The 14303-nt window shown below is 39.8% G+C and overlaps 4 protein-coding genes and 1 long non-coding RNA gene across 7 annotated transcripts; 3 read left to right on the top strand and 2 right to left on the bottom strand.

Annotated features, from left to right (window-relative positions):
• Positions 1–13: 13 nt before the first annotated feature.
• On the top strand, positions 14–2228 carry Su(P) (prostaglandin E synthase Su(P)). Its single transcript, XM_043431425.1, has 5 exons — positions 14–398; positions 749–823; positions 912–1249; positions 1365–1476; positions 1540–2228. The coding sequence occupies exons 1-5, from the start codon at positions 108–110 to the stop codon at positions 1900–1902; spliced, it is 1179 nt and encodes a 392-aa protein (XP_043287360.1). The 5' UTR covers positions 14–107; the 3' UTR covers positions 1903–2228.
• Positions 2229–2254: 26 nt separating this feature from the next.
• LOC122417672 (uncharacterized) lies at positions 2255–4562 on the bottom strand. The gene is made up of 9 exons (XM_043431424.1): positions 4127–4562; positions 3849–4001; positions 3529–3659; positions 3333–3465; positions 3140–3262; positions 2991–3074; positions 2732–2896; positions 2497–2622; positions 2255–2395 (listed from the first exon to the last, which is right to left on the bottom strand). Exons 1-9 carry the CDS (start codon positions 4287–4289, stop codon positions 2277–2279), a joined length of 1197 nt encoding a protein of 398 aa, XP_043287359.1. The 5' UTR covers positions 4290–4562; the 3' UTR covers positions 2255–2276.
• Positions 2543–2989, top strand: LOC122417675 (uncharacterized). Its single transcript, XR_006262328.1, has 2 exons — positions 2543–2656; positions 2738–2989. It is a non-coding gene; the product is annotated as an uncharacterized lncRNA (long non-coding RNA).
• A 129-nt stretch (positions 4563–4691) lies between the features above and the next one.
• On the bottom strand, positions 4692–10221 carry Oseg1 (intraflagellar transport protein Oseg1). 2 transcript variants are annotated; one of them, XM_043431421.1, is made up of 14 exons: positions 9727–10221; positions 9376–9606; positions 9069–9279; positions 8888–8964; positions 8532–8802; positions 7975–8434; positions 7521–7894; positions 7027–7419; positions 6534–6948; positions 6211–6437; positions 5741–6128; positions 5489–5661; positions 5243–5404; positions 4692–5155 (listed from the first exon to the last, which is right to left on the bottom strand). In XM_043431421.1, exons 1-14 carry the CDS (start codon positions 9777–9779, stop codon positions 5069–5071), a joined length of 3522 nt encoding a protein of 1173 aa, XP_043287356.1. In that variant the 5' UTR covers positions 9780–10221; the 3' UTR covers positions 4692–5068. The 2 variants fall into 2 exon arrangements, with proteins under 2 accessions (XP_043287356.1, XP_043287355.1); XM_043431420.1 differs by having other exon boundaries at positions 9376–9609.
• Positions 10222–10398: 177 nt separating this feature from the next.
• Positions 10399–14273, top strand: UbcE2M (NEDD8-conjugating enzyme UbcE2M). 2 transcript variants are annotated; one of them, XM_043431427.1, is made up of 5 exons: positions 10399–10528; positions 10628–10752; positions 10964–11058; positions 11205–11411; positions 11533–14273. In XM_043431427.1, exons 2-5 carry the CDS (start codon positions 10650–10652, stop codon positions 11671–11673), a joined length of 546 nt encoding a protein of 181 aa, XP_043287362.1. In that variant the 5' UTR covers positions 10399–10528; positions 10628–10649; the 3' UTR covers positions 11674–14273. The 2 variants fall into 2 exon arrangements, with proteins under 2 accessions (XP_043287362.1, XP_043287361.1); XM_043431426.1 differs by having other exon boundaries at positions 10452–10752.
• The last annotated feature ends 30 nt before the right edge of the window (positions 14274–14303 follow it).

Below are 14303 nucleotides of genomic sequence, written 5' to 3' on the forward strand. Positions count from 1 at the left end.
ATATAGTTTAGTTATACATACAGGTGTAGCAAGAGCCAGCGATATAGCGAGAAGAAAAGAGAAGGGGAGTTGTCCGGTGTGCCGCGCGAACAGCCGACACGAAAAACATGGCTGTATTATGCAAACTTTCGAGATATTTCAAAAACTGTAGATCAATAAAATTGAATCCACTTGTCATAGAAAACAGTCGCAATCGTGGATTTCGTACGGTCGTGCAAGAACCAAAATCCCGAGGGTTATTAAGATTAAGCCTGATAAGTGGCAGTGTGGGTGCTGTTCTCGGAATAGGTTATGCGCTGGAGAAAATACGCAGGGACCGGGAAAATCTCGCTCTTGATGGAAAAGAGGTTGAAATTGAAATTTTAAAGCACAAACCACCGATTCAACCTTCGAGACGAGTAAGTTACACAGATGAATCGTCAAGTAAAAACAATTTCGTCAGAGATTCGCGAAGACAAGGCTCTAAGGCTTCAGATTAATTTTGGAAATACGCGCAGATATAAACATGTATTATAGATTTAGTTAAATAAAAAACATAACATCGCTCAATCGAGCATGAAGACCAGTCAATAGATACTAAATCTATACCGGTTAATCAATTCTTCGTTACTTAGGATTCTCACATAACCAAGAAATCATCATGGAAACTCCGAATTTCCGTATTCTAAAAAAGATCAATTTAAAAATAGATCCGTCGAACTTTATACGTGATATACAATTCGTGGATTAATAAGTACAATTTTTTCAGATTATTTCTCCAGTCGATCCAACAGGATTGAAATTGACACTTTATCAGTATCAAACGTGCCCTTTTTGCTGTAAGGTTGTAAAAAAATATAAATAAATGACAAAAATTTTAACGACAACCGATGAATTATGGCTGGAATGATTGTTGGTTGCGTAATTCACAGGTTAGAACATTTTTGGACTATTATGGATTGTCTTATGACGTTGTCGAAGTCGATCCTGTCTTACGACGGGAAATCCAGTGGTCGACATATAAAAAAGTTCCGATACTGTTGGCCAAAGTAGCGGGAGGTTATCAACCCTTGAATGACAGTTCCATGATCGTTTCTGTTTTGGGGTCCTACATTCATGATCCCATTCACAAAATTGAAGAACTTGCCAAATATTATCCAGTCTTAGCAGTCCACGACAACAATGGCAATTTCAAACACGACGTTGTTAATAAATATTTCCTCATGTATCAAGGGTCGGTGCCTCCTAACAGAACTTTGAACGATATTGCGTGAGTATCAACTTTCCCGTTTTTTTAAATATTTTACAAATGACTATGATATTCGAATGTCACTACAAAATTCGTAAACATGAATTCATCCCAGTTTTTATTTGAAAAATCACAGGGAAGAACGAAAATGGAGAAAATGGGCTGACGACGTTTTCGTTCATACACTTTCCCCCAACGTTTACAGAACACTCGGCGAAGCTTATCAAACCTTCAATTGGTTCTCCGATGTGAGTTAAAATTATATTTCTCGCAAACTTAATTTGGAGAATAAATTTTATAATCCATTTCAGATTGGCAAGTGGGAAGAGTATTTTCCAACGTGGGAACGTTTAATAATGATAAATATTGGAGCCTGCGCGATGTGGCTGATCGGGAAACGCCTCAAGAAGAGGCACCATCTCAAGGACGACGTCAGACAATCGTTCTACGATGAGATCAACCATTGGCTCCACGCTATTAATTCTCGAGGTGGACAATTCATGGGTGGACAAAATCCAGATTTGTCGGATCTCGCGGTTTACGGTGTGCTACGTAGTATCGAAGGTTGTGATGCGTTCAAAGACGCTCTCGACAATACCAAACTCGAGTCTTGGTATCAAGCGATGAAGGAAAAAGTCGATAGTCATAGCGGGAGCGTCGTTCTTCCGGGCTAAAACTTTTTTGTTCCATTTCCAAAAATTCTTTTTTTTCCACTGTACAGTCCACGTTTATTTGACATATTTCACGAACGGTTATTCGTAGAAATTGAATAGAGATTGAATGCACCAAAGGATCGTCCAATAAAGAATTCTAATATTTAACAGATCGAAAAATTTGATCCTTTTTTGAAAAATGTTCGTGTTATTGGAAGGACACGGAGGAACAAAAATATGCGTTAAGTTACAGTAACTCAGGATTTCACTTGCTTCTTGAAAAAAATCGAGAACTTCAGGCTTGTATATTCTGATAAGTATAAATAAATTATCGAAGATCGAAGAAACGAAGTCCCTTGAAATCGAAAGCAGCAGAGATCTACCTTGTCGAATTCTCAAAGACTGCACGGTATCTGACGATATTTGAGTATGAATCCCCGGTTCTCAAAGTCGTTGGCTGCTGACGCTGCTCCGGGGTTCGTCACAACGTACATAACGAAAGGCTTGGAGCTCGCTTCACAAATAAAATAAAATGAATGAGAAAGACGCAAAAAAATGGGTGAAATGTCAGTTGCACGCACCGATAGAATTATTAAGAAAAATCGTGATGCTTACAGGTCGTCGTGACAAATCCATTGCCACAAAATCGATCAACGTTAACGGGGACGCCGGAAACCGAGGGATTTGGAATAACAACGAAATTGTGATCGCAATCCATACCGGATACAGCGAAATCAGTTCCTAATACCGGAAGACAGTAAATCGATGTGAAAAGGTTCGCCATTCGAAGCACAAATGGTTCTGCTCATTCGTATTTTCTCCTGCTTTTAAGAGAATAAATATAAATTACCGGCAGTCGGATCGAGGACTCCGGTGTCGCCGGAAATCGCAAAGGAAAGTGAATCCGACTGCGACCATTCGATCGTGCAATATCCCGCAGCCATTCGGACGCAGACACCGTAATTGAGGTTTTGCATCTGTCGCGTACCCATCGTACTCCCGAGCATAGCCAAAACTACGACAGTTCAACGTATGTAATCACAGGATCGGTTGAAATTGTTGAAATCGAGCAATCCGAGGATCGAGCTAAATATAATGCTAGAATTTACCGCGTGGGTTCGACACTGTGCCATAATTAAAACTGCTGACAGTCCCGTCAATAGTCTTGTAATACTGAAGACAGCTGAGCGGAGCTAAAAGTTGAAGAATCATTAGAATTATCACCAGTTGCTTGTCGCTGGTCGATCATTTAATTTACCCCGCCAAGGTGAATCGCACGCGATTTGTTGAATTCTCAAATTCCAACGACGGGCCATCGAGAAGTCGCTGTTAGTGACCAATGATACACTTATCGAATTCGCACCGTTGAAGTCCACATAAACTGCGTTTAAAAATATTCTCATTGAAGCTATTTGTTTTTTCACAATTTTTAGTTAATTATTTCGTGCTACCATGTTGATTCGAGTTTTCACCACAAATCCTTGGCACTGTCGTGGAGCCTCGCGAAATTAGAAGAAAATCTTGATCGCAAACACCATTCGCGTTCGGTTGAGCAAGACTCAAGTCCAAAAAGTCTATTCGCAGCTGGAAAATCAACAATCCTTACTTAATGTTCATAGATCTTTCGAGTGGTTAGCAAATCCATACCTGGCAAATATCAGAATTGCAACGAAACACTTCGAGTGTGCATGTTTCACCACCTGAATATGTCATTGGATAGTCGGGATTGACGAAATACGTGTTGTTCATATTGGTCGTTGTTCCACAAGATTTTCGAACTTGAACACACAAAAGTTCAATTTCAATTAAACCATCATAACGATTAATAAGAAAGTTGGCCTCGATTTTAGTTCAAACTTTTAGAGACGATTTCATAAACATTCAAAAAAAAAAAAAAAAAGAAAACAAATCGTTATTTTGTGTTGCCCCACGAAATCACAAATTAAAAATTATAATCTACAACTTACAAACGCAACATACTCCTAAGTTGCCAGCACACGTTCCATAAGACGTTCCCCCGTAATTCTTGCACTCGTTTGCGGTGAAACAAGTACCTTGAAAATTGTTGCTTCCCGAACATTCGTTATTGGCAAATCTCACCACACTGAATAACGGGAAAACTGAAATAAAAAGTTATTTATGATCCGAGAGAGACTTACAGTCCTCCGAAAATTGTCTCGCAAATTCTAATCATCTCGGCTAAGTTAGTCATTTTTTAAATGCAAAATTAACCAACAAAACTTACATTTTCCTTCACGTTGCGACTGAGAGTCGATTCGAGGTGCTTTCAAGTATTCTCCTGAAATGGTAGTTTCTTCCATCAAGAACTCTTTCCCAGAGACCGGTTGTTGTCCCGACACTAATGTTATCGACGTAAGAGCAATGGCCAACATTTCCAGAGCCAACATTTTGAGGATAGCGACTGATCGCTAGTTTGCGATAGCTTAAACGGTTTCTGAATCGAGAGTCACTCCCACGAGCGTGGCTACTCACTCGGTAACGGTATTACACGCAAAGTTTGCTTTAAAAATGATGACAATTAGCGAGTAGTACGTTTCAAACGTATACACATTATGGAAACGAATTCGTCTGAGCGTGCAACGAAAGATAACTGTGTTTACATCGCTTTACCGCTACACAAAACCCAGGGGACTGGATTTTGTTCGAATTTCAAGTTCCTTCGTTTTACTCGGCGAGTAGTCATATTTTAATAATGCAAATTACACGATAAATCGTTCAAATTCCAACGTTTATAAATCTATCAAACTCCTCGTGTTTCGACGTTAAATTGTGAGTGAAGAAATGGAAAATATTGATAAATCAACGATATTTATTGGACGGATCGTAATTATGCCCTTGGACGAAAAAGAAAACAGATCCAAACAACGGGCCGTATAATTAGCTTTTAACGCTAGATTTACAGCATGTTTTTAACGGAAACGACTTCAAAAAATTGGAAGATTAAAGTTCTTTTTAAAAAAGTGCCGTAAATCCAGTCAATCGCTACTGGGGTGGAGACGATTTTGAAGCGTAATGCTAACTTTCAGACTATAAAGATATTCAAGTTTTTCGACGTTTCGGGTCGATGATTTATGCCCCATAGAAAAATATGTGAAAACAGTGGGCAATAAATTCAGATACAATTCGTAATAAAAAGAATGAGTATTTCAGGTACGTGATGAGAATTCTAATTGGAGGGAGCGTTGGCAGATCGACAGAAGGGACAATGTCCATGTCGAAGTAACGCCAATTCATAGTCGTCGGAGTGAAACAACTGAAACAGCCAAATTAAAAAAAAAAAAAGTGGATTATTCGAATGAGCTGACGAAGCTAACGTTGAATAATCCTATCGGGATGTTACCTTAAGGCACGATTTGCAGAAGGTAACTTGTAGGTCGGTCAACAAATTTCTAAAATATCTTGTTTTGAATGGTTTTGGCCATTTAACGATCAGGACGCTCGAGGGCTCCATACTCTTCAACACTTTTCGACCCACTTTGATCGTCGAACCGCCCAATTTTTCCTAATGGCAATAAAATTAAATGGTTAAAAATTGATTTCTCCAAAGTATTTCTAGCGTTTGAGACGTTATTTTTAAACAACTGACCTCGTAACGCATTAATCTCGCGGTGAAAAGATCAGCCTCGTTGGAGCGCAACGTCAATTGGTCTTCGACGAGAACATTGCCATCGTCGATGTAAATGGATTCTTCGATCAATCGCTGTGCCTCTTCGTCCGTTATGCTCTCGTCAAGTTCGAACTCGATCAAGGGTAGAATTTCTATAAAAATTTCAATGATCCCACGGATTAATTCAGGTGATTCAATGTGTACGATAAATTAATACATCCTTCGACTTACCGAACATAACGAAAGAGTGTTGAAATTTGAGACCACATTGGACGCACTGATTGCTCGGTGCATTTTGGGCGGGTAAAAGTGCGTTGAACGTGGAGCATCTGTAGCAAAGAGGCAACAATTCTTCTGGATCTCTGTACTGATAAGCACGAGCACCGAGAGTCGAAATTTCTATCTGTGCTGACAGGTTGTTCGGAATTTTCATACTCCTCAAACGCTCGAGTAATTGCATCGCCAATTTGTTAGCACCTAATAAACGCGCCTGCTTAACGAGAGCGTAAGTTATCGTTAATTTGGATATTCCTTCGACGTGGATGCCCTGAGTTTTCATGAGCAAGTATCGTGAGATGTTGAAGAGAGCTTCAGGCATTAGGGAGGTGAAAGGCTCTTCCTGTGGGATTATTTCATTTTTAATTTCACACTCTATGCTCGCATATTCGCATGGAAAAGTATAATGAATTATAACTCATTACCAGATACTTGAAGACTTCGTGATAAGCGTAATAAACGTCAGCCTTGTCCGAGTATGAGAAAAACGTAAGTTTCAAGTCTTCTGGATTTTTAGTCAAATTGAGGCTGAGCTGAGACAAGAGCCAATAGAAGTAGGAAGCGTCACGAAATCTCCTCTCAGTGACTGCATTTTTGGCGAGAGTCTCGAGTACTCCGATGGACTCTTCAGGCTGACCAGCCATTTGGAAAGCTTTCGTAACAATAAAGTAACATTTGATTATTATAGAAAAAAGAAAAGGAGATAGAAAATATTTTGACGAAAGAGAAGGTTCAATCTGAAACTGACCTTCCTGCGCCTCGGAAAACCGCCCCGTTTCGGCGAGCCATCTCGCATAAGGGCCATAAACTCTGGACTTTAACTTCGGATTTCTCTCTGCCAGCTCGAAAGCCTCGGGCCAAGCCTGCGCCTCAACGAGAACGTCCGCAACGTCCGGATCGTCACCGAGACGACTAAAAATTTCGGCCGCACCGTGAGTCGCTCCGAGCTGTCGTAATTTCTTGGCGATCAGCGAGAGACTGTCCCGCTCGGCTTTGTCCAGTTGTCTACCAACTTTAATGAGCATATCGATCCAACCGTATTCGGCTATGATGCTTATCGCTCTTTGCACATCACCCGCTGAGAGAAACATTTCTGCGGCTGCTCTTGGCTCTCCTAAACTTTTCGCCCATTCCGCTCTTCGTCTCAAAAGAATTGTTCGATCCTGCAATCAATGATACTCGATTACGCTTCGAAAATTTGTGGTTCAACGAGTTGAATTTTGTACAAAGACATGAAATACCTGAGTATTGCCAGTTGTGATGAACTCTTGAGCAATATCAAACATTCGTAAATCAGAATACATATCAAGAGCGTACTGTTGTAAGCCAGCTTTCTGATACAATCTCGCTGCGTCACGGAATTTCCCCATAGCAGCTGCCGCAGTCGCCATACAAGCTTCCCGACCCCATTCACCGGACTTGAGTTTGTCCTCGACTTCGGAAACGATCTCAATGTAACGGAGCTCCTTGAGTCTCGCGAACGCTGAATACGCAACGTTCAACTCCAATTTGTCGAGGGCCGCTATGCCCAGTGCGAGCCAATCGCTCTCCGCAACTCCGAGACAAGCGACCGCGTAAGCCTCCTCGAACATTCCGATTTCAAGATATTGATACATCGAGGACGACAGTGGTATCTGCGGGAAAAGGTTTCGTATGAGTCAGCGCTTTGACATTGGCATCGTGTCGAAGTTTGAAGAAACGAAATATTAATAATAATAATAATTTATTGAATAACCTCGACAGTGACGATGGATGACCCATTCAAGCAGTAAAGTTTCGAGCCGTTGTGACCCACGACAAAACCACTGAACTTCTGTTTGTACTCGGGAAAATTGGCAACTTTGATAGCCAAATAATCGCTGCCGGAAAAACACATTATATCCTCGAAAGCACGATTGAATGCGACGCTCGTAACGTTATCGTATTCTTTCAACTTTTCATCGGTGTAGAGATCGAAAAGGGTGAGGAGACCGGTCGTCTCGCTTACAACCGCAAGTTTTTCCTTCATCGAACTTATGTCCAAGCATCTGACCGCACCCTCGACTTTAGCGAGATGCGCTGGGAAAGGATTGTCCACGTATATTTTCATCACTTGACCCGATTTTAGACCTGCTTCAACAGAACAAAATTACTTACGAGCCACAATCAAAATCGTAATTTTTTTTTCTAATTGATGAAAACGGACGAACCCGCAATTAAACACTCTTTTCCCGCTGGTCCACCCGCAACTTTGATGTACGTTATAGGACTGTCGAGAATCCACTCTCGTTCTATCGCACCCGAGAACGACAAGCTTCGCAAACGTTTGTCCAAACATAGTACAAGATTATTCGATGTGATCACTAATAAATTGCACTCGAGTGTCTGTGATAATTTTTCTCGTATTCGATAATGCATGCCCTCGGTATTGCCCGAGGGCTCGTAGATAATAACTCTCTCGGGCAACTGTACCGCCAGACGGTCTCGATAAACCGCGATTCTACACACGAGATCCTTGCACTTTATTCGTACTTTTTGATTCGTCACAAGGTGTTGAATTATAACGTCAGTCATATTTTCACGATAGGCGTATCTGTCACCGTACAAACCGTGAACAACGTTCCACGATAATTCGAGATACTTGATCGTACCATCCTGACAACCGATCGCCTGAAACGAGGAAGCATTGCCGACATTAGCATTAGAAACTGCTGATCAAACTTCAAATCGTTTTGTCTATTCTTCAGACATTAATTAGTAAACTTACAACGTGAGAGGATGAAGGATGAACTGCGCAACTCCAGACCCACGAAGAAAAAGGCTCACCGACTGTTGTCAATTGTATTCCCTCATGGGTCATCAAAAGGCACTTTTCGTTGCTACCGCAAACAAGAATGTATTGACCCTCCGGAAAGTGTGTCACTTTCAATGGTATAAAGTTAGTCGCTCTTTCACGACCGATTTGTCGTCCGGCTATCGTCCAAAATGATATTGTTCCTCCCCATTCGGCAATACAAAGTATGTCCACCGAATCGTCCCTTTCGAAGCATCACATTGTGAAATTCATTCCTTATTTCATACTTGCCATCATTTTGAGTAATTTTTTTCTTTCTTTCTAACTACCTTATCGGACTCCAAGACAGACTCCAGATCGCTGATCCGCCACCGGATCGTTCTATTCGTGTTTTTTCATCCCCATTCTAAAAACATTTGTAATTTTATTCAGTATTCACAATGGAACAACAATCAATAATTCACCAGGTTGCAAGGTTTTTTCATGTTTCCCTGAATTTGCCTTCGTTACCTTATTTCTTATCGAGACGTATCCCGCTGCCAAACCGATAGCCAAATATTGTCCATCTTTTGTCCAGGCGCAACAATTAACTCTACCTCCAGATTTGTGCTTTTGAACAGCTTTCTGTTCGGAGGACCAAAATGCCATGTCTGAGATGGAGCAGCTGAGTAGCTGGTGGGATACCGGATTGAATTGCATGGATTGAACGGCGTCATTGTGACTGGAAGATCAGAGGAGACAACTTTCAGTGAACATCCTCACAATACTGTAGCAAAGCCACTCGTCGAAATTACAATAAATTTTTATAATTACTTACGAATATTTTAATATGCCTTCTAATTTCGATGTCCAAATAATGACAGCTTTGTCTGCTCCTCCAGAAGCAAATTTTTTGCCATCTCTGGCATAACACACGCAATATACAGTGTCCTTGTGACCTTTCAGGGGCTGAATTAAAGCACCTTTGGTTGTTTCATAAACAAGAACTTGTTGACCAGCTGCCACAACTAATTGAGTGCCGTCTGGATTGAAGCACAAATCGTAAATGCTGCTGGATCAGAGAAGAAACAAAAGTAGAAAACAAAAATTATTTTATTTTTATTAACATCAACAATGGTGGAATTTGAAAGAACAGAGAATCATTCTCTTTTGTCATTTAGTACTTTACCATTGCTCTGTCTTATCTTGAACTTTGTCAACCCACGTCGGATGAGTTCTCATACTTTTAAATAATACTTATCTCGAGTCGCTACCGCGACTTTAGCCTGTGAGTATAGAAGTTCAATTATATTTATTCGCGCGTTTGAATTGTTCGAGAATCTATAAATGCTTCAAAACAACAACGGTAACAGGAACAACAAAACAACGGGGTTGGCATTGATTCTTTCTTTATGTGATGATGCTACGAGAAACAATTTGTTTTGACGTTAGTTTGTATTCGGTAACCAGGGAAACGCAATGAAAATAATAAAAAGATGGCTTTCGGTTGGGGGTTTGTGAAAAAATCGGCGCGAGTCATCAACGATATTCACGATGCATGGTTTTCTACATCGGACACCGGCGGCGGGAGGGAACGTGTTTTACAATCCATAAATTTCCTGGATTCCTAGAAAAATTATAAATCCAACATAACCGAACAAAGCCACAGAATCAGATGAAAAAATTGGACAAGTTTAATGTTCATCGTGTCTGTTATTACGCTGCTTTCCATTACTGCTTGTTTTTCCGAGAGATTTTACGACAACGGAGCAGCCGATGAAGCAGAGCATCGTCACTCGAGACAAATTATCATCAGCACAAATAAGTTTCAACAGTTTCTCGAGATCCTCAAGACTCTCGAAATGCTCTTCAAAATAATAAAAAAACAAAAGGGGTCGCTCGCGGTAAACTCCGTGACTCTAGTCGAAAGCGACGTGTTACCGCGTTGCGTGTGTATATCTGGTTATATCCCTTGTCAAAAAGTTTATTAGGTTGTTTTTTTTCTTCATGTCACGGTTGTGAAAATAAGTAACAGGATTTACATATTCGTGAATAATAACGCCAAGTATTTTGTATGCCTCCTTACACAGCGTTCAAGCTTATAAGCCTAACATGATCAAATTATTTTCGTTGAAACAAGCGAAAAAAGATGGCGAATCACCCAAGTCAGGAACGCAGAAAAAGGCATCCGCGGCACAGCTGAGAATTACAAAAGGTACAAATGTCTTCGTCTGTGTATGCGTTTCATTCTCTAACGTCCGTCACATATTTTGATGGTGAACGCAAAATATTAATTGAAAATCTTGCATTCTGCTCAATTAAGAATTTCAATCACTGAATGCAGTTTTGGCTCGTCTTCAATTATCTCATGGCGATCGATCTCAAAGCTCTTCAACTATAATTTATTTTCATTTCTTCATTCGCAGATATAAATGAACTTAATCTTCCAAAAACATGTGGTACAGAGTTCCCCGACCCTGATGACTTGCTAAGTTTTAAGTTAATAATCTGTCCGGATGAGGTGAGTCCGACTTGTCTTCGCTCAACCGAACTGATATAAACAAATGTCACTGCTCTTCGGAAAGTTGTTTACTTCGCTCCAAGGATCCAACTACAAATTCCTAACGTAAAATTGCTTCGTTCGTAACAAAAGTTTCTCAATTCTAGGGCTTTTACAGAGGTGGCAGATTCACATTCAGCTTTAAGGTCGGACCTAATTATCCGCACGAACCTCCCAAGGTCAAGTGCGAAACTCAAGTTTATCACCCAAATATTGATTTGGAGGGTAATGTGTGTTTGAATATTCTGAGAGAAGATTGGAAACCGGTTCTCACCATCAATTCCATCGTCTATGGTCTCCAGTATCTCTTTCTGGTTTGTACAAACCAATGATTGATAAGATTATTTGCTCCTTTTAAAAAAATCTAAATTGTGTCAACAAAATTATCTAATTTTTCAAACTGCTCAAGACTCATCCACAATTTCATTGTTACAGGAACCGAATCCAGAAGATCCACTAAATAAAGAAGCTGCTGAGGTTTTACAGAATAATCGTCGTGTTTTTGAGCAAAACGTTGCTAAGGCTATGCGCGGAGGTTACGTAGGGTCGTTTTACTTTGAACGGTGTCTCAAGTGATACCAAGCTGGTAAGACAACATTGTACGCGTTACTTTGGAGACTCGCTTCGAGAGAAGATGTTACGAAACCACAACAGCCATCGCCGCTACGACGACAACAACAACAGCAGCAGCAACAGAATAATAATAATAATAATGAGGGACGACGTCGGGTGCTCGTTGTCTCGTGTAAATCCGCGCTATACATACTTACTTTCTTTACATCTTGCCAGGCCTCCAAACACTTGATCCATCAAGTTTTTTATGCTTTTGCCCAATAAAAAAAAAGAATTATCCAACGAAACGATAATGTCAACGAGGAGGGTCGATTTTTTTGACATCGACACTTCGTATTTCGGTGATTAGACGTTCTTGATAGGAAGGAATATTAAATGATAATAACAATAAAGAAAAAGCAAAAACGTGAAATTTTCGTGGTTTAGTTCGCGGCACGCAAAGTACGTGGGCCTGAGCAAGAATGCCAAAGAATACATCAATGACGTTTTATCACAATTGTTGCACATGGTATCGACCTTTATCGAATAACAATCATCTCCACTCACGAGTTTTCGTAATTCGTTCTCTTTAATCTCGTTCATTGTAGATTATATTGATATCATTTAACAGTTATGAATTTAGATAGATATGCATGGACGCAGCATCAGTTTACGTACATTTTTATTCGTCCATGTATTTCATGATGATTCGATTTCTGCTGAAGGTAAAACTTGAAAAACACCTCGAGATTTTGCCTCGCGCAATCCGGAAAGTGCCTCTTGTTTATATTCAGTATTTACTGAGGTTTTTTCGACTACCGGGCCACAGAAATTGGTAGATGTTTTGATGTTTTTTCGTTTATAATACACAACACGTTTAGTAGATTAGTGAAAACAACAAACCGAAGATGATTAAATTAATTATAATTTCGTTGTTTTCCAACGATGTAAGATCTTCATCCCTAATGAGCTTGTACACACGCATAAATTCACGCATACCAATCGATCCGTACAATAATCGTACTTCAACATATAAAGACCGCGAAGTTTCGACTCTCGACGCATTTTTTCAAGCCATTCAGATTATTCGAATATCTAAAATATCGTTATTAAGAAAGGGCTGCTCCGTACACTTTTGACATTCGCAATGATCGACGTTTCTGGTGGCCAAGAAATCGTACTGTTTCAGTCCAGAAATCCTGGTTGCATTATTATCATTATTATTATTATTATTATTGTCAAATGAATGAAGAATAAATGAAAGAGGGAGCAATCGCCCAGGGTTACGTTCTGAAACTTTACTTGAGTTAACCGTCGTTAACTCTCGACGTTAAGAAATACCGAGTTGCCTCATGTTTATTGTAACTGTATAACTAACTCGAGTTAAGTATCGTTAACTCGAGTAACTACTCAAAACGCGCCCAAAAGGTTGGGGGTTTCGAAACTCGTTGTTGAGATAAATTCGATTGTTTCATCACTGCGGTTGTAAACGACGAAGGTATGCAGAGAAGAAGGGGCTACTACTGATGGAAGGAAAATCAATTGAAATTATACGTTTGGATTGGTGATTTTAGTTATGTTGGCGATTAACGAATACAGTTTTCTCTGTTCCCCGGTCACTTGGGATATTGATCGATTTCGTAAATAATTGAATGCAGACAAAATAACGCGAGGAAGGCTTGCATAACGATCGAACAGGAGGGGGGAGTTGAGAAACGACGCACGACGTGACGTCTCAAATATTAATGGATTGTCGAACTAGAGAAGGCGAGGGACGAAAAGGGCGAGGGCAAATAGTGTTTATTCTTTGGCGAGTTTCCAAAATGTGAGGCGAGAATAAATAAAGTTATTATAAGAATTTCTTAGGTATGACAATAGAGCGACAAAATTGGAATTATTGTGATCGCCGCGTCGTTGGACCTCGCGCGTCTTGATTATTTATTGATATTAGAAAAATGCACTCGCCCATCGACTGCTAGTTATATAAATATACGAGAAGAATGAAGAAAGTCGAATATCATCGAGCGGAATATGTACCTTCGGAGACGCGTTTAGAAAAATAAAAAGTCTCAGCAGTGAAAGAAAAGAACATAAAATCTCCATGTTTTCAACCTAAGTTCATTATCGGTAACAAAAGGATAAGCTTTTTGTTCGCACCATTTGAAAGAAAAGCTTATTCCCATTGAATCTCAAACCATTGCAAATTCCTGGAACAACAAGATTTGCATTGATTTCGAAGGCAGAATATTATGAATAATTATATTTAGATGCGGAAATACATAAAGAACAATTGCCTGAATGATAAACTAATTTATTCTCGCGATTGTTTTAAGAATTTTGAAATGTTGCTTTCTTAGTTTTCAAAGCGGAAAACAATCGTGAAAATGGTATGAATACATAATGAGCGTACACGTGCTGGATCTCAGAGAGTCGACGTTGATTCTCGTTATTTTGTATGCCCCATTTGTTCGTAGATATAATTTTTTCATATTTTTCGCATGTTCAAAGTATTAACTTGTATATCAACAAGGGAATACGACGTAATGAAGGAGTATTGGGAAAATGCTCGATTTACGTGTAAGAAATGTAAAGGTTTCGGTATAATAAATTACGATTTAAGGTCACTTTTCTCCTTGTCTCTATACCTCACTATG

Source organism: Venturia canescens, chromosome 10, assembly GCF_019457755.1.
Source record: "Venturia canescens isolate UGA chromosome 10, ASM1945775v1, whole genome shotgun sequence".
In the NCBI taxonomy this organism is placed as follows: Eukaryota; Metazoa; Arthropoda; class Insecta; order Hymenoptera; family Ichneumonidae; genus Venturia; species Venturia canescens.